This window comes from Excalfactoria chinensis, chromosome 1, assembly GCF_039878825.1.
Source record: "Excalfactoria chinensis isolate bCotChi1 chromosome 1, bCotChi1.hap2, whole genome shotgun sequence".
NCBI lineage: Eukaryota > Metazoa > Chordata > Aves > Galliformes > Phasianidae > Excalfactoria > Excalfactoria chinensis.
In genome coordinates this window covers 181,099,023-181,125,786 of record NC_092825.1, presented here as the reverse complement: position 1 = coordinate 181,125,786, position 26,764 = coordinate 181,099,023, and the positions used below count along the sequence as shown (strand labels likewise).

At 40.1% G+C, this 26,764-nt stretch overlaps 1 protein-coding gene across 1 annotated transcript in view; it reads left to right on the top strand.

Moving 5' to 3' along the window:
* The window catches only part of ACER3 (alkaline ceramidase 3), a 52,802-nt gene that overhangs the window by 15,708 nt on the left and 10,330 nt on the right, over positions 1-26,764 (top strand). The window contains exons 2-7 of the mRNA XM_072326993.1: positions 626-736; positions 8,512-8,564; positions 12,019-12,071; positions 13,716-13,797; positions 15,352-15,387; positions 23,326-23,384. Coding sequence (XP_072183094.1) covers positions 626-736; positions 8,512-8,564; positions 12,019-12,071; positions 13,716-13,797; positions 15,352-15,387; positions 23,326-23,384 — 394 coding nt within the window. The remainder of the gene's footprint in view (positions 1-625; positions 737-8,511; positions 8,565-12,018; positions 12,072-13,715; positions 13,798-15,351; positions 15,388-23,325; positions 23,385-26,764) is intronic.

Genomic DNA, 26,764 nt, shown 5'->3' with positions numbered 1-26,764 from the left:
GATGTCTTGCTGAACCTCCAGCTTTTGCTATGCTTTGACAGTTGCCTGTCACACTGATCGTTAGTAGCTTCTAACTTTTTTGCTATTCCTATTCATACCCTCTTGCTTTTAACTCTTTGCTGTTCCTTATCGAACCTGCATGCAATCTTTGATCGTGTTGTGATTCGCAATGCAGCGATTGTACACTATTAGTAGAGACTGAACTTGTTAATTTAGGAATGAGTCGCTTAGTGACCTTAAGGTATCAGAAGGGAGCGTAGTGGGGAGAACTGTGAGGGCAGAAGAGAAAGCAAGCAGCTCTTAGAATACTTAGCTTGAGCTATTTGAGGATTTTATCTCCTGAAGGACTTGGGTTTGAATTCATGTTCCACTCAATCAAGGAACCCTAGCATCATTTAAGCCAACCTTTTCAGTTAATTTAGTATTCTATTACTATGGGAAGTGACAAAAGAGTGAGAACAGTCTTCAAATGGTTAACTATATTGCACCAGAATTTAAGCATGTGTTATGTATAAGCAGAATAAGATGCAGCTTCCTGATTGAAGACTGTTGAAGCAGCTTTGTATATATTGGAAGTGTGTAGTACCCAATGCTAAATCCATTTGGTTTTGCTTCTTTCCTACAGGGAACACAGTGAGTAACCTGATTTTCATTCTACCTCCAATCTATGGTGCGATTCGGACCTATAAAGATGGCCTTGAAAAGCGGTATTTAGCTGCATATTTATGTCTTACAGGTATGTGTTAAAATTGATTTGCGCTTCTGGCTGCCCTTACAAGAAAAGATCAATGAACAGTATCCAAATATTAATAAAGCAAGTAGAGGAATCCAAATACTGTGTGTGCAACTTTAGCAGCTTAACAAAATTGAGGCTTATTTTTACAGGAAAATACTATTTAGAATCATAGAATCGTAAAATTGCTCAGGTTGGAAAAGACCTTAAAGATCATCAAGTCCAACTTGCAACCAAGAGCATGAAATTAGAGTGTATTAAATAACTTTGTGATGTTTTTGTGCAAATGGTCTCTTATGTGGTCCTACTTTTAAGCAGCTTAATGGCATAGTAGTGTGGTTTTTGTTCTTTTTTAAGTAATATTTGTTTGGAATAGAAACAGGCAAGATTTTAAAGGAATTGGAAGAGCATCCTTTCATGAGTTAGAATTGGCTTTCCATTCTTGTTTGGCATATATTCCCCAACAACCTACCAGCTGTTATACATGGGAAGTTCTGCAAGGGTGAGAAAAAAATGGGACCTTGGTGCTATCAGTGAACTTCAATGCAGTCTGTTGTTATTTTTTTTTCCTGTAATAACAAAACACAGAAAATAAACAACTTCCTTTATACTTTCAGTTACACAGCTACTAATCACATGTTTTCTGAGAAGAGATGTTTTAAGAGTTGGCAGTAAGGTCTTTAGAAGTGGATTTAACAAATCTGTTTGCTGTAGCTCCCATCTCTGGGGAGGCTGACTTTCCCAGTCTTCTCAGTGCTAAGAGTTCTGCTTATTGCAAATGTTACGTTTAAAAACTGGCATGCATATGTGTTTAGATAAACACTGTCAGAAAACAGACAACCATATGCTAAGTGTATTCTTGATGCCAGTGAAGCTGTTACATGCACAAGGTACAACTTAAGGTTTTTCAGTTACTTGGAGACCTAGTTCAGCTTTGCTAATACGTGTGAAATATAGGCAGCAAAAAATATAACCATGGAAGCTTCATAGAACTTGCCAAATAGCCATATGTAGGCGTTCTAGAGTTTTGAGTAACCATTCATTTTTTGTCACAGTTTAAAATACTTTGGTGGAAGGAGCTTATGAAGGCCAGAGAGAACATGAAAGTGTGTGTTAGCATTTGAATCATAGAATGATTTGGTTTGAATGGGACCTTACTGATCATTAGGTTTTAGCCAGTATTATGGGCTGGTTGCCCCCACTAGCTCAGGCTGCCCAGGGCCACATCCAGCCTGGCCTTGAGCAATTCCAGGGATAGGGCACCCATAGCTCTCTGGGCAGCAGTGCCAGGGCCTTACTACCTTCCAAGTAAAGTATTTCTTTCTAATATCTAATTAAATCTGCCCTGTTTTACTTTAAAACCATTCCTCCTTGTCCCATCAGTATCAGACAGTGTAAAAAGTCAATTTCCTTCCTCTTTATAAGCTCCCCTCATGTTCTGGAAGGCCACACTGAAGTCTCCGTGAACAAGCCTCCCTCTCTCAGCCTTTATTCATAGGTGAGGTGCTCCAGCCCTCTGAGCATCTTCATGACCCTACTCTGGATCCAGCTCTGCTTCCTTCTTGTGCTGGCGGCCCCAGACCTGGATGCAGTACTCCAGATGGGGCCTCATGAGCGCAGGGCAGAGGGAGACAATCTCCTCCCTTGCCCTGCTGCCACCCCTGTATTGATGCAGCCCAGGATACTGATGGCCTTCTGGGCTGCAGACACACACTGCTGGCTCATATCCAGCTTTTCCTCTACCAGCACCCTTAAGTCCTTCTCCACAGGGCTGCTCTCAATGAGTTCTTCTCCCAGTCCATACAGATGTCTGAATTTGCCTGGACCCAAGTGCAGTACCTTGCACTTGTCCTTGTTGTACTCCATTTCATTCACCCGGGCTCACATTTCAAACCTGTCCAGGTCCCTCTGGATGGGTTCAGCTTTGCTAAAGTTGACTCTTCCCTTGTTCTTGAATCAAGGTATCCTGTACTGCTATTCATTCTAAACTGAAGAATGGTGAAACTGCATTGAGCCTCAATATTTGCAATAAATCGTGGCAACCTCATGATGGACAAATTGTGCCACTGTTTGACCAGAACATCAGGATGTTACACTAAGACTGCTAGAGGGATTTCTAGCTCTGAACTGACATTTCTCACATACCACTTAATGTGGTAAAAGAGTCTGTCTTCATTCATAATAAACACCATAGACTTCAATTTACTTGCCGTTTCTGGTGTTTGTGAAGGGGAACTCAGCCTGCATACTTGGCAGCAGTGCTGCAGGGCAGTCCTGACTTCCAGCTGGACTCATCTGTGACTGGTGAGAAGAAGCCTTTGAATGCTGTCTGCAGTGATAATGCTTGCATGACTCAACTTTCATTTCTTACGTTAGAACCTCACATTACAGGTCACTGTCTGTGACCCAGCATGTTTCTCTTCTGCTTTGTCCCCGTTTCAGTATTCATAATGCTGGGCTGTTTTACAGCAGTTGGGAGATGTAAAGGAACATAGACAGCTTTATCACTTCTTGGTTGAAAAACAAGAACAGAATGGTGTGGAATCACAAGCCTGTTAACATCTGTTCTACCACAGAAGAAAAAAAGCAGCAAATGAGAAGAGAAACAGAGTTTTAAATGTAGTTGATATATGCCAGGAACATTGGCATCCTATCTCTGCATGTGACTGAATGAGAAACATACTGACACAGAGAGAGAGTAGGTGTACAGAAATGCCTTTTTTTCCTGAAAACGGTTTAATTTATGAACAGATTTCACTCTGTATTGGTAATAAATTACTTACACAGACTTAAGCCATAAAGGAGCATTGAATTTAATGCAAAAGTGCTGGTTTCACTTGAGGCATCATGCTTCATTGGAAACACCACTATTACTAACCAGTTAGGAGCTCTGCTGTCAATGGGTCGTTTAGTCAAAATAGGAAGTCTTTCACAGTTCTGCTACTAAGATATGGGGGTGGGAGGGGGCACTTCAGTTAGTTAACAATGTTGAATCATTACTGGTGTTTTACAAGAAGCTAAAAGACAGCTGTCAAAGCGGACATGGAAATGAAATCTGTTTGCATTTGAGAACGTAAGTGTTGTTTGTAGATGTTATTTTGATCCAAATCAACTTCTCCTTTTGGTTGCTTCCAGACATTTAGCTGATTGCCGGGTCCTTTGTTTCACCACCACGCTGTGTTCATTGTGTTACTTTATACCCTCTATATACTTTATACCCCTTTATATGCATATTGAATTAGGGGAGCACTGTTCATTTCACATACATGTTAAGATCCCAGCTTGGCTTGACAAGAATGTTGATTTCTGAATAACTACTTAAATAAATTCCTTGTTCGAACTGGTGCCAAAACTGGGTTGCACTTTACAGCAAGTGCTTTGACATACAGCGCACTGTTATGAGTCCTTGTTTCTGCTCAAAGGGTATATTGTCAATGAACTCAATAGAAAAAGGATACAAATTTTAAACAGTGAGAACTATTATTCAGTCAATGTAAAATTACTACAATTATTCTTAAGCAATTGCTTTGGTATTTTGCTTCTCATGAAGCAGTTAGAAGAGAACAGACTGTCACTACCTCAAAGAATGTGCAGTTGGTTTTGGGAGGCTCGTTTTGATGCTGTGGTATTTTATTGGGTTTTACCACATGATGTTTTCTCTTCTTATGGTGAAGTGTGATTCCCAGATGTTTTATGTTTTACACGGGTCTTGGTTTAAATATACATATTTCTTTCTGAACTGTGTTTCCAGTGAAACTCTGCAAAAGTAGTTGTTAGAAGCTCTTCATCCCTAGTTAATTCCCTTACTTTTACCTAAGAGCCAAAGAGAAGCTGCAGAGGCTGTGTTGATGTTTGTAAATCAGGTGTGTTTGGGAATATTACTGAGTGCTGAAGCCAAGCAGTGTGGAACGGCCTGTCTGTTCGTCTCAGCCTCCAAAAGAGGGTGACTGCATACAAATATCCTATTGGGCTCAGGGCTCCTCTGACTGCTGGACTGTGTCTGGAAGCTGCTAGGGAAAGTGCTAGCTGGAACAGGCCAGGCTCATGCCACAGACTGTTGTAACAATTCTCCAGCACAGACTGTTGCATTATGGTGTCTGGGAACTGACCCAGCCATGCTCAAGTTCACTCATAGAGCTGTACCCTGGGAGTAGCCAAGGTTCTTGTGTAGGACCCTTGGAATTTAAAGTCATACCACATCTATTCAATCCTAGTATGTAGTTTTTCTGTAGATGCTTTAGTTTTATGATTAAAGAATAATTCTTAATGCTGATGGATAGTCTTATATCACAATGAATTACCACTGCTTATGTGACAGATCTAATTTAACCTCAAACTATTGACAAATTTGTGGAATCATAGAATGGCCTGAATTGAAAAGGACCTCAAAGATCATCTAGTTTCAATCTCCTGTTATGTGCAGTGTCACCAGCCGCCAGACCAGGTTGCCCAGAGCCACATCCAGCCTGGTCTTGAATGCCTCCAGGGATGGGCCATCCATATTCATTCTAAGATTTACATTGCATACATTCACTCTAAGATTTGCATCCTGAGAGTTTGTATGGGAGATGTATGGAGTCAGGTCTCATCTACAATCTATATTGTATAGCGTAGATATTGCCTTGAAGTCTTTGATATCATTTGATATCATCTTTGATATCATTTGTAGCACAGTGAAATAATTGCATATGAAGTAACATTTATAGAGGCATTGCCTCTATAAATATCATCACTATCACAAATGTTTTGTCAAATTACAGTAACCATGCATTATGTTTGCTACAGGACAAAAGAAGTCCATGTTAGCTCTACATGTAACAGCTAACCTTATCTTCCATCTCCAGTCCTTTTAAGTGCTATTCTGGTCTCATAATACTGCATAAAAATACTGTGGCTTAATTGGTATTCTGTGCGTATTTTATCAGTTACATATATCTCCTCCTAGCTCCAGTGGTTTGTCAGTGTAAAAATGCAGTTACTTGCATCTGAGGGAGGTGAGTTACAGGAGCTGGAGAGGAAATGGCATTGCTTCAGATGTTGAACTTCCCAACCAATGTGTAGCTTATAGTGAGTTAAGTTCCCTTGCAAAGGAAACAAAAGGTTTAGATTGAATTTCAGGGGAGCGTTCTTTATGGAAAGGATGGTGAGGTGCTGGAAAAGGATGCTTGGAGAAGCTGTGGGTGCTCTGTCCTTGGAGGTGTTCAAGACCAGCTGGGGTGGGCCTTGGGCATCTTGGGCTAATACCAGGTCTGGAGGTTGGTGGCTCTGCCTGTGGCAAGGGGGTTGGAACTTGATGATCCCTGGGGACCCTTCCAACCCAGGCCATTCTATGATTCTGCATTAAGACACCTGATATGCCAAAGGTAGAAAATCAAAAAGTTGGTTCTTCATTCATTCAATGTTTAACTGCAAAAGTTGGTTCTTCATTCATTCAATGTTTAACTGCAAAACTTATCCTTTTTAAGTTATCCCTAAGCAGTAAGCAGGTGCCAGTGGGATAACTGAAGCTTCGTGTTTGATTCTTTAGTCTTCATTTAAACCATCTCTTCAAAAGGAAGCTGTTGTCTGTAGTTTTAGTGCTATTTGAGGAAATGTTTATGCAGTTTTGGAGGGAGCTTGTTTCCTGGTGAATAACCAGTGCACAGACATGGAACATGCTGGGTTTTCTGCTGGGCGCACTTAAGCGCTTATGAACCCGATCCTATTTGTAAGCTCTATCAAGATGGTATCAAGCGGTGTTACAGGAATTGCCAGGAGGAGGTTTGTATTTATGTGGAATCGACTTCAAAACCTTCCTAAAGCTTTTCTTGTTTCAGCTTACTATCTTGTAGATAAGTGCATAATAAACTTCTGTAATCATTTAATCATAGAGTGCCCTTGGTTGAAAAGGACCACAGTGATCATCTGGTTTCAGCCCCCTGCTATGTGCAGGGTTGTCAACTATCAGGCCAGGCTGCCCAGAGCCACATCCAGCTTTGCTTTGAATGAAGAAGGAACTGTGTGATCACTACACAGAAACAACAGATTTTTGATAACTGTTTCTAGAAATTAATTACAGTCTTGGGATTAATGACTTGCAACAGTATTTGTGATACTTATAAAGACTGAATTGGAAAAATAATCTCAAAGAAGCTGCTTCTAATCATGTGGGAGGAAGGGGAGGAGTGTGTTTAGTAGCTAACTGTTGAGATTTATAGCCTCAGTAGCATTTAAGAAATGGCAACAAAGACAAACAAACAACCTAATAACATATTTTGTTAATTTAAAGCAAGTAGCAATTTGTTATGCAATGGTTTTGTCCGTATTAGAAAATTATAATTACTTTTTTTTCCTTACTGGATTGTATCATGAAGATACTGAAATCAGCATGACAGCCACGGTAATGGGTGGCCCTGTTTTAATTATGATCTCAATGTGCTTTTTCTTCAGAGTGATTAATAGTTATAATCCATTCTGTATATACAGAAATACAGCTGTGAGAATTTCTCATTAAAATCCCATGAAGTGGTTGCCTGTTGTTCAGAAAGATCTTTCAAAAGCCAAGCGATGTAATCAGAAGTCCATTGTAAGATACAGAGTGCATATATATATGAACTTGGAGCATTTGACAGCGTAGCTCTGTTACAGTTCTGTGTTTCAGTACAGCAACGTGCTTTGGTATTTCATTGTGTTGAGTACATATAATCACAATTCCAGGCTAATAGCATTTAAAGAAACATCTCCAGACGTGTCTATCAGCTGCCTTGGGAATCCTGTACAAAAGGTGCTGTTTGTTAGATAGCAATCTGTGTATTGCCTCAGTGAAGCCAGGCTGGTGGGTGCAGAGAAGGAGGTTATATTCTTGCAGCAAAGGCTGCACAGCAATACTACCCAGTGTGCAAAAACAGCTGGCTTTCTCTGAAACTGAATGAAGTAAAGCTTCATTTCTCAAACGAAGACAGGACATCACGTTAATGTAGTTACTTTTCCAAAATAAAAATGAGCTGGTGATTAATGAGAGTATTTAATTATTCACGTTGCAAAGCAGTGAACAATAGATTAAATAGCAGCTTTGCTCTAAGTAATGAAATCTGACTTAGAAGAAACATTGTCCTTGTCTAACTGCAAAGAACTCGGTATAAGCAAAGCATACATCTCATAAATTAAACTCTGAATTTAGTCGTGAAATTAAAGTATTTCAAATAAAATGGATTGTATAGAAGGATGAGCTTGCAAGAAGGAAACTAGGAGATGGGGCTCATTCACAAAATGAATGAATACTGATGGTTTCTGTTTGTGCACTTTGGATTTCTGATTCTAGTAACAGTTCTACTAACTGTTCTCGTAACTGTTCTAGTAACAGTTGTGCCTCCACAACTGGCCAAAAGCTACTTGTAAAATCTACCTTTAAAACGAGATGATAAACAGAAATATTGCAGACTTTCAGGACAACCATGTTAGAATGATGCTTTGCATTATAGGATTGACACAGTTAAGTCTTAATGTTCAAAAAAGAAAGATGCAGTAATACTATTCCATTCATTCTGGGTTCCTTCCACTCCTAACCTCAAGTGAAATCACGCTAGTTAGTAGGAGACAGGAAAACCATCTCCCCCTCAAATAAAAAAGCCAAATAAGACAATATAAAGTGGGCAACCATGGAAAACTTGAGTCCCTGAGATAGGATGCTGGTGGCTTAATATATATTTTTTTCAGTAAGTTTTGAGTGTTTTAAGTTAATGCACCCAAAATGTTTTCAGTATAGACTTGTATTCTAACCATGGCTTTGATGTTTTCAGCTGTGGGATTGGGATCTTGGTGCTTCCACATGACCCTGAAGTATGAAATGCAAGTAAGTATCGATAAGTCACTGTGAGTCATTGTGTATCTCACTGTGTAGTCATATTGCCATCTCTTGACTAGATGAAACTTGTATAACAGCAGTTAATGTACCTCAGATATTGTACATGGGTCTTATTCCATGTGATGTTTTACACTAATAGATGTACATACTCCTAAAATAAGAGCTCTAATTGATTGCTTACTTTGGTAGAAGACACTTTGTCCATTGGGAAATCATACTGTTTTCTGACTCACTGGTACTTTAACATTCCTACAGCTATGCTTTAATAGCGAGCAGTATAAACTATTGTTATTCACTGTATCATCTTTTTCAACTTAATGTCTTTTATTATATTTTCTATTGATCTAGATGTACTTGTAGCACAAATACTGCAGTGTCTGCCGAAAAGCAATAGTAGAGTCTCTCTTATTCTCAAGTAGAAGATATTCAGCAGTCAGGCACTGGGCATAAGGATTTGTCCTGGTATTTCTCATTTTCTAAAGGGACTTAGAGAGCTTTGTCCTGTTTTAGGTCTAAGAGCATGAAGGAATTTGTCTTTAAATCAAAGGATGAAAATGCAGTTCGGTTCAAAATTAAGAAACCTATGGTGTATGCTAGGATTCTGTCTTTATGCAGATTCTACATTGGTAGTCTTAACTTGAATCATAGAAGTCTACCAAAACAGAAGTGTGTGTCATTTCAGACCATGTGAGTGTTCTGTCTGGCTTCCAGCTGCCATCCCACAAGAGTGCAGGTCTTTTGGAACCCATACTGTATCTGCCAGCCTTGAGAGGGTGTAGTGGAAACCCTGAGATAGCCTATGCCTCAGCAACTGAATCAAGTCTTGAATTTCTCTTAATCTTAATGGGACCTGAGGCTGCGTACATAGACTAAAAATAAGATGTCTTGAATTTGAACCAAATAACAGTCTGTAGTGATGTTACAGACCTCCATGGTGCTCATTTTCAGCTCTGTAGCATGTGCTGGAGATGCCAGACTTTCACATCCTCTTTCATAGAATCATATATCCCAAGTTGGAAGGGACCCATAAGGATCATCAAGTCCAACTCCTGCATCCATGTAGCTCCACCCAGAAATCAGAATGTATGCTGTGGGGGCTTTGCCTAAATGCTTCTTGAACTCTGGCAAGCTCACTGTGACAACCACTGCCGTGGGGAGGCTGTTCCAGTGCCCTGTCACCCTCTCAATGAAGAACTTTCTCTTGATATCCAACCTGAACCTCCCTCGTAGCAGCTTCTTGCTGTTCCCTTGGGTTCTCTTTCTTGCAGGTGAGCAAGGCCACACTGAAACTCTGCATCCAGGCTTTAAGAGTGGGTGTTTTTTTGTTGTTCTTTTTTAAATCCAAGTGACTTTTCTGCTTATCATGTAGCTCTGGTGTTGCATCAGAGCAATTAAGTGTCCTACAGACCATGGTGTATAAAGGGTGAACAGAAGCAGAAGAGAAGGGATCAGCAATGGCTTGCATCGGTTTTCCCACTGGAGTAAAAGGCTTTCTGTGAGCAAAAGTACACTTATTATTTTGGCAGCCAAGCTAAATCTGCAAGTGGCCCATAATACTCTGCTTACTAAGTGATGAATCACCGTAGAAGAAACATTTCAACTAATACTCTTTTCTTGTTCAATTTCTCTCTTGTTATGATTCAAAGTCAGCACTGACAGCCGCTTGAAGAGAATTTCTTGACATTTGTTTCAGCCTTAATAGTGTAAATGGTCAATTCATATGGTTTAATTAAGGGAAATGTGAAAGTTTTGCTCTCAAAAGCAGTTCCTGATCATTTTTTCCTGAAGCAACCACTTTTTTCTCAGTTTTATTTTGTCTTATTTGTTCAACCGCAGGTTGCGGGATCCATTTATTTAACCAGCTGAACCAGCTCACAAAGTTCCTTCTATACATGTTCCTTCTGCGTTCAGATATCCTGTGACACCATTTTGGGAAGGATGAATTCCTTCTGAGACAGAAGCCATTGTCTTCTGCGGGCAGATCCTAAGTAGGATCTTAGGAAACTCTCTTTGCTGTTATTGTTCTGCCCCTGAAAAGCTGCCAACATATGAACTTTGGGGTATACACAGCTGTCCAAATGTGAAAGTGTTTTCTAAATTATATTCCTTATTCTTTTCACCCTCACTTTCTTTTATGAGACCTTGAATCACTCATGCTCTTAAAGAACTATGAATGAATTAATCCTGCAGATAATTCTTTTCAGACTCGGTGAAAGTAACACTGATCTTATAATTAACAGTAACTATTATTAACTAGAATTCAGCTATTGCTTCTTTCTTTTTCTCCCTAAGACATCACAGCAGTGATGAACTCATCTGGTGGCAAAGCGCCACCTAGCACACCTGTTGGCTTCATCTGCCCATTGTTCCTAAAGGTTTCTTTGTGCTACCTATTGCAGTCCTCAGCCCCATCATTCAGGGATTAAAACCATTTTCCTACAGTCTTAGCTGGGCCATCTATTGGAAGTGTCTTTCCATGGGTCAGGCAAACATGGCTGCTGGCTGGAGGGGCACTGGTGGTATGTATGAAGAAGAGCAAGACCTGCCCTTTCAGTGGCTTAGATATGTTTCTGTGACCAAACCCAAGGAAAGCTTATAGTTCATGCTCTGGATAATTCATTTTCAGTAAAGAACTGGCTCACTTTTTCCTATATATTCAAAACTAAAGGAGAGTTTTTGCCTGTGCAGTTCACCCAGTGCTCCCAAATGGAGGGGAGTCAGGTTGGCTGTATTATTATACAGAAAGTTTGTGAACTAGCAAGCTATCCTTTACCAGTAATGGGGAGTTTCTGTACAAACACGGCCATCAACAGCTTCCAGCATGATGGAGGAAATGGATCAAAATGGCTTTGCATCTGGTTCTTGTTTTTCTTAGGAAGAAGTCCATTGTGTTGCAGGAGTAAGAGTTCTAAGGTGGCTCAGTGTTAGCGTTTGATCCATGTAAGACCCATCAGAGGCAGTGGGTCTTGACCAATCCATTCACTTGCCTTAGCATTAAAACAGTGTCAGAAGTTACCAAAATTCAGGAAGTAAACCTTCAAGCTTCCTAATGGGATCAAGTTTTATTTTACGTTCTGGAACAATTATATCATTCCAGTTTGTGAAGCAGCTTGTATAGAATGTATCGTAGGAGCTTATATGTTATATTGTAGAAGCTTGTGTAGAATGTGACTGCATCGAGTGGGATCTAAGTAGTGTGGTCATACTGTAATGTAATATGCCAGAGATACACTGTAATAAGTTTATTAATGCATTTATTAATGCAGCAACATTTCAGTAGTTGAATAGGATTTGATACTGCTTCATAAAGTTCATTTGAGAAGGTGGATATTGGAATGATACAAAAGTCCTATTTTCTTATGTCTTCTCTGCCCTTAGTTAACTTACACAGGTGTGTCGGTTAAAAGTAGTTTTCATCTTTTGATGTCTCTGTTCTTTGTAGCTGTTGGATGAACTGCCAATGATATACAGTTGTTGCGTGTTTGTCTACTGCCTGTAAGTATTTGTTTAATGTTTTTCTTTCTGAATATGTTTGAAATACAAGGATTTATAAGATAGAATATGTGGAGTTCAGCGGAGAGTCCGACATTGAAGCTTCTACTGCTTTCAATGGGATCTCAGTTTTGCCAATAGTACATTATGACTTGGCCATTAGAGCATCAAGTTGGCTGACATCCTTGTTTTTGCTAACTTAGAGATGTTTTCCCAGTGTTTGTTTAGCAGGAAAGCATTAAAGAGTTGCGCTGCATCCAACCAGAGCTGTGATACTTGGTACGTAAACAGCTGACAACAGAAAATCTCTTCAGTAATAGCAACCAAATTATCAACGTAGCAATTAATTGCAGCCATGTTTTTGTGGCATAGTCTGAGTTTATGTGCGAATTTCAGATTTCTGGTTAAACCTGCTTTCCATTCATCTAGAAAAGTAAAGCAAAAATAGGCATTGTGTGCAAATTTTGCACTGTCTTGGAACGTGCATAACAGCTCAGTGCTATGCCAGAATGGTTTGAACCATTTAATTTCAGGAACAATGTAGCATTTGGTAACTGTAAAGATACAGTAAGCTATTTTTCTTGCCTGCTCCTGCAAGGCCAGGATTGAGTACAATTTGTTCCATTGCTTGCAAAATCCAAATGGTAAATAGGACCTGTTGCAGACAGAAATTAATCGTCTTGTTGCTTTTGAACACGTGATCAAGTATTCAACTTGCAAACTGGATGTATTTTTTACCAAGGGTGCAGGTAGCTTACAATGGAGATGGGCTGTGATAGAACTAAATCTACATCTTGTGTGGAAATTACCATCAGTTTGTGATTCATACATTAGTATGATTTGTGCAAACTGAGGAGCAGAATAATAATGTCTTTTAGTGGGAATGTTCCCATTGTAACTCCCTGTCTCCTTGAAATTGCCTTTGCATTCATTTTGTCTGATTTGAGTGTGATTGCAGAAGGGATGAGGAGAGGCTTTAGAAAGCCATTTGGAAAAATAATCACACTCATTTTGTGCAGTGGTTACTGTCGTCTTCAAAAGAACTGAACTCTGTTACTGCACATCCGGCTCTAACAAGACTCTCTGGTTGGTAGTAATTAAAATGCTGTGAAGAACGAGCTAATGCCTATAATAATCATTTTGGTTTTCTTGGGTGTAGCTGTGGTGGTTTTGCATGGGATTCTCCCTCATACATCATTCAAACCCAGTGACTCTCAGGCCGTGCAATTACTTCAGCAATGCAGTTTGCAATGTAACACATTATGCTGCCTCACAGCTTATATTCCAGATATTCCTACACGTTTCTTTGGTTTTGCTGTATTCATCCACGCTGATGTCTTATTCCAAAAGCTTATCAAGAGTTCAGTGGTTTATAAGGTGGACCCCTTCCCACACTGATTTAAGCTCACAGACGTAATGCTTTGGGGCAGTTGTATTGCATTTCAAACTCATTTCTGATTTGTCACCCATCACCCCTTAAGCACCTTTGAAAATTGTTTATGCTTTCTCAATTTGTTCTGCTGATTGGTTTACTTTCAGTACATGCATAAGATTGTGGTTGGGTTTTTTGTTTGTTTGCTTTTGAAAAACACATCCTTTGTGTGATAAGTAACAAATGTTATCGCTCTCCTTTATGTTCTGTTCCAGGTACGAATGCTTCAAGTACAAGAACACAGTCAATTATCCAATGCTTTTCATTTTAATAACATACAGCTTCATAGTCAGCATAGTAAGTAACTTTTTCTGATACCTCATTTTCACCTGCATGTTGGCAGCCTCCTGTCACACAAGCAATCCTGAGTCACTCACACTTCCAGTGAAGAATGGCTTTTGTTGTGAAAATTACATACTGGCCTTATTAAACTGAAACCTTTCTCTCTAAACTACTATACAGAATAAATGAAGAGGAAACAACACAGTAATTCAACTGCTAGAATAGGAATGTGAGGAAGACAGTCCTTTTAGAACTGAGGAGTCCTTTTAGAGGGCTGAAGAGCCTCCCCCATGAAGACAGGCTGAGGGAGCTGGGCTTGTTCAGCCTGGAGAAGAGAAGGCTGCAGGGTGACCTCATTGCAGCCTTTCAGTACTTGAAGAGAGCCCATAAACAGGAAGGGAGTCAGTTCCCTGACAGGGTAGATAACAGCAGGACAAGGGGAAATGGTTTCAAGTTGAAGGAGGGAAGATTGAGGTTGGATGTCAGAGGGAATTTCTTTACTATGAGAGTGGTGAGATGCTGGAACAGCTGCCCAGAGAGGCTGTGGATGCCCCATCCATCCCTGGAGGTGTTCAAGGACAGGTTGGATGGGGCTCTGGGCAACCTGGACTGGTATTAAATGTGGAGGTTGGTGGCCTTGCTTGAGGCCAGAGGGTTGAAGTTTCATGATCCTTGAGGTCCCTTCCAACCCAAGCCATTTTAGGATTCTGTGATTCCTTTTAGGTTCCTGAGGAAAACTCTTTGACAAAAATCATAATAATTTTTATCAGGCTGCAAGTAATGGACTGTTGTAAAGAGGGGTGCTTTAAAACAACAGCCCAAATAAGAAAGGAGCATTGCTGATTAAGAAAAGAGATTCAACACGGTTCAAATTCCTCTAAGTTGATTCCCTTTCTCAATGCAAACAGTTGCCTGCACGAACAAAATGACTTTTGCACAGGCTGTCAGCCACAGATGGAATCTCTTTCTTTATTTTTCAGTGGTACAGGTTATTTTATTATAATAGTGATGTAGGTCTTTTTCCTTTAAAAGACTTGTCTTCTCTTCTGCACCTCCTAAGCTTTCTGTTCTTTATGCTTGTGGCAAGTTATGCCTAGGGCACAGTGCCTTTCTGTCTCCAAAAACAGAGCTTAAATGAACTGTGTGACCAGCATGTCTATTAACGACTGGCTTTTGGTAAAATGAACTGAAATATTATTATCCAAAACATTCATAATAGCAAATCAAGTCAAAGTACATCACCATCTTGCAACACTTATCATCAATATGCTGGGCAATTTCAGTATTTTAATTGGTTTTGTGTGTGTTACAAATCTGTTCAGCGAGAGGAGGTTTTAGATGTTAATTTCTCTGTTTGTGCTTTCAAATGTAAAATAACTCCAGAGTTTAAAATGGGTCAAAGAAACCCCCAGTTTTGCCAGAGGAAACTTCAAATGTTTAATCAGTTTTAATGGTATATGGGTAGAACCTCATTTTTATTCTAACAGAACAAGCCTTGGCTGCATTTAAATCAATATTGTTATGGTTGATTTCTGTTGAAGCTTATTTATCTCTTTTTAATCTTTGCAGGTTTACTTAAAACTGAAACAGCCTGTATTCCATCAGGTAAGCCTTGCTCTGTTGGAGAAGCTGGTTTTGGTTTAAACAGTGGTGTTTTATTGGAATGTCATACAGGGTGCTATAGCTGGAAGGAAAAATGGAAGGCAAATGCCATTAGCTTTTCACTTTGTCTTTAAGCAGCACTGCTGCCTGTCGCATTGCCATCCTGCTACTTGGTGACTTGAAAAACTGGTAGGTTTGATTATGTGTTGTTTTAGTATTTGACCTAATAGCCTTCATGTTTTTTCATCAGTGTAACAAATGAACTTAATGAGTCCTGATCTGCTTTATTCTGTTCCTGGCTGCTGTGAAACTGTGACATGGTGTAGGCAGTTTAGCCCCATGGTCTTCTCTCCCTTTCAACTTTCTTTTTTAACCATTCAATTTTAATTTGTGTAGATTCAAGCTCTATTAAATGGAGAATATTTACAGGGTTATATGGTGACCTTATTGCTATTGATTCTGTGTGACAGGCTGAGAGAGCTGGGGCTCTGCAGCCTGGAGAAGACTTCAAGGAGACCTTATTGCAGCCTTCGAGTACCTGAAGGGGCCTGCGGGAAAGCTGGGGAAGAACTTTTTATAAGGCTAAGTAGCAACAGGATGAGGGAAAATGGTTTTAAACTGGAAGAGGGCAGATGTAGAACAAATATTAGGAAGAAATTCTTTACTGTGAGGATGGTGAGATACTGGCACAGGTTGCCCAGTGAGGTTGTAGATGCCCCCTCTGGGAAGCATTCAAGGCCAGGCTGGATGGGGCTGTGAGCAACCTGATCTAGAGGGATTTGTTCCTGCCTATATAGAATCATATCTATAGTAGCAGGTTGGAACCACTTGGTCTTAAAGGTCCCTTCCAACCCAAACCATTCTATGACTCTACGATTCTATGCTTGTACAGACTTAAAAATACATTTGGTACAGGCTCTTTTGTAGCTACGCTGTCCAAAATGATTAATGTGCATCTGCTGGTGTCAGTGTAGGACACGCATCACTTGGCCATTCATAGGACTTTAGATGCCATTCTTGCTTGCCTATGCCACGTGTAGCTTTCCTTCTTTTATGACATCTTTTATTAAGGATAACAGCAGAAAAACTGCCAAGCAAGATCACGGAGCTCTTTGCAGGACAGAGCTTTAAAGCCTTAATTTCAGTGCTGTCAGTTATCAAAATGTGTGCGCTTCATCAGCAGTCATAAAAATGATACGTGCTTCCTGTTGCTGGATTAGTAAAGTGCTGGTGAATAAAATAAACTCTCAGTTGCTTCAAATGATCTCTGTTAGAAACACGAATTGTTAACTCTGCCTGTAGATAAAAAAGAGAGACTTGCAGGTGTTTCTTACCCTGTTTTATCAAGTTGCATTTTACCATCCTGCTTTTATTTTTGTCTGGAAGGTATAAGGCAGGGTGAAAGTTGCAATTTCTGATACTTTTACTGGTTGTAACTGGCTTTGAATGAAGAGATTTTATATATATATGAATTTACAGTAGTGGAATTTACTACTGATGTAGTTAGATGATGTTGGGCTGTTTTATTTCTCTCATTACCTACTAAGCCTACATTTACTGCAATAAGTCTATCACAGCTTCACTGTAGCTCAGTTTGGGGTGTTCATGTAAGTATAGTTCCATATGACAGGTATTAAGATAAATATTATGACCTGTCTGGAAAGAGAAATAGGGAAACTTTAACTTGCTGCCCTAAAGCACTAATGTTTTGCAACTGGCTTCTGTTTGGTTCTGTCTATGAATTCCCTGTAATAATTTATACATGAAGAATCAATGTAGAAAAGATTTAGGCCAGTAAAAGTGTTGAACTACTTCTTACTCTTCCCAAATTGATTTTTATGCAGAACATACAGTTATGGCCAAATACCAAAGTCTTAAGTACTGCAGACACTTTTTTTTTCATAATCTATGCCAAATATGTTGTAAATCTGGAGGAAACATTGCTCTGACTCACATCTAAGCAAGGTTATTTTCTTAATGCTTGTCTGTGTAATCACAGTAGGTATTTTCCAGCTGGATGTGTTGAGTAGTCTTGAAGGTTAAATATCAAAAGTATCAAATATGTTTGTATGATCATAGTGTAGCCCATAGTCCCAAGCTGTACAAGAAAGCAGCATTAGGACATAAAACAGCATTTGCTTCTTCTACGTATCTACAATCATCATCATTTACCAGCCTTGCAGAAAGGAGAAAAAGCCCCTGGACACCTTGGTATTGTTCATTGTTACAGTGTGTTTTTTCCTCTAAAAAGGAGAGCAACAGGGCTCTTTGAAGTTGAAGGAGGGAAGATTCAGGTTAGATGTCAGGGGGAGGTTCTTCACTGTGAGAGTGGTGAGGTGCTGGAACAGCTGCCTAGAGAGGCTGTGGATGCCCCGTCCATCCCTGGAAGTGTTCAAAGCCAGGTTGGATGGGGCCCTGGGCAGCCTGGACTGGTATTGAATGTGGAGATTGGTGGCCCTGCTTGAGGCCGGTTGAAGCTTCATGATCCTTGAGGTCCTTTCCAACCCAGCCATTTTATGATTATATGAAGAATGGGAGAGGATTCCATTATATTCAGTTGACTGGAACCAAGCTTCAGTTCTCAGTGAATTCTTTTCCACTGTCCTTCCAAACATGGGCTCATGAATTGCATATTGCCAGTAGGGCATGACAGGAATTCAGTTTGTTACTCATGGTACCGTGGCATTAGAGACCAGCTTCTTATTCTTCATTCAGACATTGAAGGTCTGCAGGGGTCTCAGTGCTTCAGCCATGGGAGGAATTGGATGTGCATTGTAGTTAACTGGGAACTATACATCATGAGAAGGAAAAAATACACTTAAAACTGATCTGTTGGCTTTTTTTTTCTTTTCTTTTTTTTGTTTCATCAGTTAATCAAACAAAATATGGCACTATACAGGCTTGCATTGTTTTGCTTATATCAAAATTTCTATGGCTAAAGCACTATTACACCTAATTTCCATGCTAGACAGGCATAGGTCCCAGTACTATAGGCATTCTGAAGCCAGCATCATTGACCTCTCCTCTTTCCCATCCAGCACGCTAGTTTACTGTCTGATGGGGAACTGAACAGGTTAAAACTGTTCAGAATTAGTTTTAAATCAGATTAGTTGCTTATCCCTGTTTAGCACATGTATATTTATGCTTATGGAAAGCAAGGGATGGAAGAAGATTGGCTGCAGGCATGGAGTCATCCCCAGACAGACAAGTTAAAAGCAACCCCGTAAGCAGAAGAAATGCCTGGGAGAGTTAGATTTTTAGTCTTATGTCTCATGGGTGGCCTTCTAATATGTTACAGCCTAGAAGACTCATCTGCAAAGCATTTTCCATCCAGATTTATTTACTTGCTCCATACCATATACCGGCTGTACAACTGAGGGGCCCAAAATCTTCATTCAGCAACTGGGCCAAGCTATATGAATACTGAAATAAATGTAAAATCCTTTATTATTTGCTTAGTCATCTGCTGCAGGAGTTTGAAGCAAATTTCTAACAGAGATAGTTGAAAGGTAAACAGAAGGTTAGATGAAGCCTAACCTGACAGCTTTTTTTTTGATAGCTGTTTTCTCTACATTAGGAAATGCAGTTAAAAAATGTTTTGTATAGACATTACGAAAGTGTTGATATGTTCTCCCACGAGTAACAGAGCAAGCTGGAGAGCAGTACGAGAATTACAAACGTGGTAAGGGAGTGAGTAGTGCAAAATGACTAAGGGAGATGATGAAAGGCAGGCTTGGTCTGGACATTCTCAGATTGGTTATGGGAGTGTTTTTATTTAGTGACCTGTAGCAGGAAAAGACTCACATCCTGATGATATTTATGATGATACGAATCTCTGAGACATCACTAAGTACAGAGGAAGATGAAGAGCAAACTGGGAGACATGGAAGACTAACACTGCCAAAGAGAGGGGGGTAGTATTTGAAATGACTCAGAATGGAAGAACTGATGGGCACGTAACAGCTACTGCTGTCATAAGCTGTGCACAGAGCACTGAAGGAGGAGAGAGCCTGGATGTGTTGATCACAGCATAATAATATGAGCTGTGACTTTTCTGCAGCGATGATAGAAGTAAACTGTGTGTACTGGGTTTACAAGTTAAGGTGATTTTAGATAAGAGGGAGTGAGTGTGAGAGGAAAGGATAATTCATTTACTCAAATGAATAATCTTATCTTCAGTGGTGTTTTAAGCATACAAGTGGAAAGAAGAATGACTTAGACTAATATGAAACTTGAATATTGAATTGCATATGGGAGCGTGATACTGAATGAAGAGTGTGCTGTGATGTAGCATCCCCCGTTCAGACTTACAGCTTCCCATTTGGGGGAATATCTGTGGGCAACGCTCAGTGTCCTGTAGCTCTCCAGAGTCCTTCTTCCTGCTAAGGCAACAGTCAGTTGTAGCTTTCTACCTTAATGATATTGCACCTTTTAGTGCTTTCCTGCTTTCTACGTGCTCAGCTTGCCAAGCATTCTGTTAAAAATGACCTTTTCGGGGCATATCTTCAGCACAGAGCTTTTCATACTCAGGCATTGTCCTGCTGAAAAACAAGCATAAAACTATTTGAGTGAAATTTTACTCTTCTTTCCTAGACACGCATGAATACGTCTGGTGTCTTTTACTGCAAATCTCAAATACAGTTTCTAGCTTCAAGTGCTATTTCTTGATAGATGGTTTGGATACTAATAGGTTAATAGTAGATGTCATGAATCTCAGATCTCTAAGTGTGATTCCTAAAGTGTGCATGAATATTTGAGGCTGATGAATTTGTTAACAGAGAACAGACGGGAGGCCAGGAGCAGAAGAAATAGAAGAGGAAATCACAGGTTTTTTTCTACTAGAAGAGTAGATGAAGAACCAGTTTTATACATTTCCTCTGGTGTGGAGGACAAAGCTTGCTTCCGACGTACACAAAAACAAATGTCTGACTTGCTAAACTACCTCTACATCATCTCAAAGGTGCTGCTGAATACCGAGGGCTGGAATGCTTGGGTCCCATTTGTAAACGGGAAGCATGTTGTTCATATATGTCCTTCTCATCAGGTAATACTCAGTATGAAGACGACTTTGAGTTTTTCCCCACTGGGACAATACAGCTGAAATAGTCATATTGTAGAATCATAGAATGGGTTGGGTTGAAAAGGGCCACAATGATCATCTGGTTTCAACCCCCTTGCTATGTGCAGGGTGGCCAACCACCAGACCAGGCTGCTCAGAGCCACATCCAGCCTGGCCTTGAATGCCTCCAGGGATGGGGCATCCACAACCTCCTTGGGCAACCTGTTCCAGTAGAGGGGAAGCTGTTATGGATAACAAAAGAAAAGGTTCTGCTGTTTTCTCTTGTTTAAATTATAGCGTAAGTGCTCTTTTGCTTACAATTTAAAGGCACTGTAAGGCAGAATTGCACAAAGCTTGCTTGGGTATTCACGTGTCACTGAAGTGATACATTAAAGAACAGCAGCAAAGGGAACTGAAGGAACTGAGAAATTTGAATAGACTTGAATTACGGTAGATATTTTTTGATTTCATTTTGTACTTTATGCCTTGGGTGGGCAGATAATAGCTGACATGCTTTTTTTTTGGCATATTTAAAATAGTAAATCCATGGGTGGTAGAGGAATAAATGTAAACACTGCTCCCAAAAGTATAAACTGGTTTATGCTGCGCTGTTTATAGACACCTAGTAAGCAAAAGCTGTCATAGGACGTGCATATCGTAGCAACACCTCCTGGATGTTTGCCTGTGGTGTGAAGAGAAGGATTGGAGCACGCAGAGCAGAACGCTTTGTTGTTCCAGTCTTTCATGGGCTTTTAAGCATGAATGTTGTGTTTTACTGCTAACAACCTATTTGTGTGGGGGAGTGGGAAAGGCAAGAAACTGAAGTGTCAGCTGTGGATGATTTTTTTCTTTTTTCATTGCAAGGGTCCTTTTTCCTTCCCACATTAAGCCTTGTCCCCTTCTACAAGCCATTAGGAGATACTGATACAGAGCTGGGCTTGTTCAGCCTGGAGAAGAGAAGGCTGCAGGGTGATCTCATTGCAGCCTTTCAGTACCTAAAGGGAGCTCCATAAACAGGAAGGGAGTCAATTCTCTGACAGGGTAGATAACAGCAGGACAAGGGGAAATGGTTTCAAGTTGAAGGAGGAAAGATTGAGGTTGGATATCAGGGGGAATTTCTGTACTATGAGAGTGGTAAGGTGCTGGAACAGCTGCCCAGAGAGGCTGTGGATGCCCCGTCCATCCCTGGAGGTGTTCAAGGCCAGGTTGGATGGGGCCCTGGGTAGCCTGGGCTGGTATTAAATGTGGAGGTTGGTGGCCCTGCCTGTGGTGGGGGGTGGTTGGAGCGACATGATCCTTGAGGTCCCTTCCAACCCAAGCTATTCTGTGATTTAACTTATAAATTTAGTCTGTATTTGTCAATGTGATGGAGAGGCAGATATTTCTCTGTGTGACTGGGGAATTGCAGCAGCACATAGAGCACCCAGCAGTAAGCAGTCTCAGCACTACATCTCCTTTCCAACTTCAGGTGGTGCTGATCAGCACTCAATAGCAGGGCCTATACCTAGCAGATTTTCTGATTTATGTTCTGCACTGCAGCAGGGGAACTGGAATTAGTTTACTGTTTTGTGTAAATTACAAGCCAGAATGAATTTGCTTTTCCAAATAGTTTTGCTTTGTTTACAGAGCAGCATGCACGTAGCAATAGTGTAGTTACTGCATTTATTTATCTCATGCTGAATGCAAATAGAGGGCTGCTGAGCTGAATGGCGTCACATAGTCAATACTGGAGCTTCTATCTCTTGTCAAACATAAAGATTCCATTGTCTGACATGTTCTGAATGTATGCACTGATAATACAGCATGTGCTACTAAACATCATCTTTAAAGCTAAAGTGAGTTTGGAAGGTGGCCTTTATGGACTTCTGAAAGGTTGGTTTTATTAAATGCTGTTACAGCAATTTGTTTTGTGTCAGGTGAATGGTTGCATGCATATGCTTGTGGGGATATTAATAGCTGAATGCTTCCATTATGGCAGAGCTTTGAAGACAGTGTAGTCTAAAAGAAGGAAAGAGATGAGGTTGACAGAATGTGGTGAAGACACCAGTATGTAAATCAACTGTTCTGTGAGGCTTAGTTTTTATCACAGTAAAGGGAAGCCACTGATGACTGAAAATCCTCTGTGCTGCACTGGCTTCTGCATCACTGTTCAGGCATGGCAGACTCCATTGCTTCACTTTGTTAGTCTGTATGTCTTGGAGTTGGTATTATGTGAATCCTAAGGCTGTGGAGAAAGAAATGGAGAGTGATTTGAAGATCATGAGGCGGGAAAGAAATGATTACTTTGACCTTTTATTTGTCAGACCCTTACATTCAACTTCATTGAGCTTACAGTGAGACACATGTTGCTCATGGGAGTTCTCAGAGCATGCAGCCTTTTCTCTCTATGCATAGACTGAATCCTAGCAATTTGGGAATAGATGATTTCAGATGCTTCCTGGGAAGTTTATTCCATGCTGGTGCTCATTGTGGGAGTAGTGCAACATTAATCAAACGTAAGTGAAAGAAGTAGAACTTTCAAATGTGTTTTCAACTTATGCAACCAGGGGTTAAAATTTACAACTAGAGAAAAAGTCATGGAGTGAGTTACCGTTTTGATGCCAAGGTGTTTATTGAGTGCCATCTAGTGTTTGCTTTCTGATTCAAGGAAAAGAAGCAGCAGCTTTGCACAACTGACTTTTCTTATAATTGCATACACAGCGTGATTATAACCTTGTTTCTATTTGTCTGTTTTATGGAAGACCCAAAGAGAAATTTAGTTGGGATTCTGTTTTCTTCAGGCTAAGAAATAACAGTCAAGATGCAAACAGTTTTATTCAGTTAGTACTTTATAAAGCCTCTTGAATACCACTGCTGACCTTTATCTCTGCTTTTATTTACAGATCATGTATGGAACACTAGTTTCTGTTATAGTTCTACGATCTGTTTATATAGTATTATGGTAAGTGTTATTACATACTACTAGTAGCCCAACATTATAAGGTACATCTTAGCATGTGTATCCTTTCTGGTGGTCATAACATGGGAAACGAGTGGTGGCAGAATTTCTTTAACTAGGTACATAGTGTTAGTTCACATGCTCTGGTTGAAAGAGAACACCCCCACTTCCTTGCATTTCCTTGAAGCCAGCAAGTTATTATCATCAAAGAAAGGTGATACCTCTACACTTGGAGTCAATATTCATCAGTCAAAATGTTCCTTTCCACGTCCCTACTCAAGTGTCTAAAATTCGAAAGTGAAAGATAGTAAACCAAAAATGTAAACAACAGTTTTCACTGCAATTTTGAATGGGTAAATTTAGATGTGTATATTGGGTATATAATAGAAATTGTAATAAAAAACTCTTCCATAAGAAACAGGAGGCTGTTATTTGTGGAAAAAAACATTAAGAAGCATCAGAGCGTAGAGGTGGTGGATAAACCTGAAGAAAAAAGAATTGATACTGGGATAAGTACATTCCTTTAGCTCTCAGGGCTCAGTCAGTTGCCCCTTCTTTTCTCTCCACTGTGGATATTTGTCTTATGAGTTTGGGAATTGCCTCTGAAAATTACCGATTTTTCCCTGTATTATATCTTCAAGTTAAACGTTAAACTTTGCTTTTAGCTTTCTATGTAACTGTTCTGGAACACAAGGGAAAATATAACAAAAGATGTGAATTTAAAGTGGGTTTGCTGAATCACATTGCTGTTTCAGTTAATTTGGTTTGACTTTCACAGAATCACACAGAATAGCCCAGGTTGGAAGGGACTTCAAGGCTCCTGAACCTCCAACCATCCTGCCAGGCAGGGCCACCAGCCTCCCCATTTACTAGACCAGGTTGCCCAGGGCTCCATCCAACTTGGCCTTGAACATCCAGGGACGGGGCATCCACAACCTCTCTGGGAAGCCTGTTCCAACACCTCACCCCTCTCATAGTAAATGTAAAGTTAACTTTCCTCAAGAAATTTCCACAAACAAGCATAAATGTTCACAGACTTCCATTAAGAAAAACAACAACAACAACAACAAACAAACCTAACATGGATTGTGTGTTGCTTGCAGCCATAGAAACTTAAAGGCACTTTTCAAACTCATGAACATGGAAATTTTAATCATAGCATAGAGATCTCAAGTGATGTTGCCTCTGTTCATATCCAAGGGGAATCAAGTTTGAGTCGATCTAATTTTGTTCTTGTACAAGGATTCAGCACAGCTCTAATCATTTAGATTAAATTACTCTCTATGTAGGTAAGCTCTTGGGTCTGCTGCCTTTCCAGTTCTACAAATTCCACTCTTGTGAACGCTCATTATTTCCAAAACATTGCCATTATGTCACTACCAACAATACTACCATCCTTCTAGGATTTCATCCCGTGTTTTCCACCAGCAAAGTTAATCTCTGTAGTTCTACCTACTTTTTCCCTGCGGTTTTAGAAAGTTTTGGAATGTATTTTCTTCATTAATTTAGATCACTTCATTGCAACGCTACAAAGACTGACTTCCCTTTTCAGTTATCTTGACGCAAACTGTGGTTAGAAAGTTGAGATGGGGAAAGAAGCTTTGCTACCCTGACAGTGCCCTTTCTCTTCTCAAAAAGCCAGCCCTGACTTTATTTTTGGATTTACTTCCTCTCTGTGTTGCTAAAATGCATTTCTGTCTTTCTGTTTGTAGTTCTAGCGGTTGCCCAAGCCTGTTCTAACTTACATTTTGACTGTTGTTTCTGCTTTTCTGTTTTATTTCTTTAATTGGATTCATATGAAGTTAATACATGTTTCCTAGTGCAGGGCTGGAAGTTGCTTTGAGCTCCATGTAAAGAGCAGTACGTAAATCCTTTCAGGCTGCTGCCTCCTCCTATCCCCACTATTTGTTATCATTCCTGCCCATTCACCCCAACTTTCATTATTTCTTGGTTCTGCTTCATAGAACGTGTTCATAGAGCATGTTCCTTGTTAATGAGTGATGCCAGCTTCTCATACTCCTTCACAAAACAACACTGTTTATTCTCTGACCAATTCTAGCTATAATTATCTAATTACCAGCATCTTTGACCTACCATTCAGTGCTCTTTCATGTCTTGGACTTGCTCATATCTCTAGAGCCCTGAGTTGGGATTATTACAGTGTGGTCTCTGCTATGTACCACATGGTTCTCCATGCATTTATTAGATTAAGCAGTCAATAATTTTGCCAGCTTATATTGGCAGTACTCTTGTTGTTGACTCGTACCACTTGTGTCTGGTTGGTTTGCTGAATGGAAGAAGCTGTACCTGTCTGTTTGGATGTTTCTGTTGCCACTGCTCACAGCTGTGAAATGTAACTGAGTACATCACAGTGGAGGGTAAAGCAACTCAGGAATGCATTTGAAAGCAAAATCTAAACTGTACATCCATAAAGTTTAAAAATAACTTGGAAAGTATTTCATGGCAGCCTCTTGGGGGTGGAATTGGGCTTTTTTGGGGACTTACTGGTAGGAAAGGGGCAAATGCTGCCAATTTCCTTGTAGGAAGCTGGCAATTCCCAACCTGAATGCAGGTACTGAGTTGAGCTTACAGACAATTCAATTTCTTGTAGCTGATTCTTCAGTATGTTTCTAATATCCTAAATAAATGTTGTTTTCTCCCCAAACAGGAATTTCATTTTTTCTGTTCCCAATGTATTTATAATACATCGTATTTCCAATACAATGTACAGTATTCTTTTGGGAGTGTCCTAAATTGTCACGTGGCTAATCTTTAGCTAAAAGATTACATGTGGGACGGATAATTTTCTACCTTTTGGACTACTTCAGTTTTCTCACATATTGCTCATTTATAATGCAACAAGCATTTAGGGGACAATCAGTAGAGTAGAAGCAAATTCTCTAGGAGATCAGTCCCAGAGACTGCTGATTCCGGAGAAGCAGAGTAATACATGGACTTGATGGAACATGCCTAGAGGAAGGCCACAAAAATGATCCAATGGATTGAGAATAAGGGCAAACAAGGAGAAACGGCTACAAACTAAAACAGGAGAGATTTAGATTGGATATAAGAAGACTCTTTTATGATAAGGGTAGTGAAGCACTGGCACAGGTTGCCCAGAGGGGTGATGGATGCCTCATCCCTGGAGGAGACATTCAAGGTCAGGTTGGATGGAGCTTTGAGCATCTGATGGAACTGTAGTTGTTCCTGATTATTGCAGGGAGGTGGATGTCCTTTAAGCTCAAAAAAGACCCTTCCATCTCAGATATTATTGCGATTCTATGAATACTTAAATAGATGAAGTTTGCAGTTGGTATCTTCTTAAATGAAGCACTTTACATGTATGTTATAGTACTTATGTGTGCTGGAAGCTGCCTTTAAAG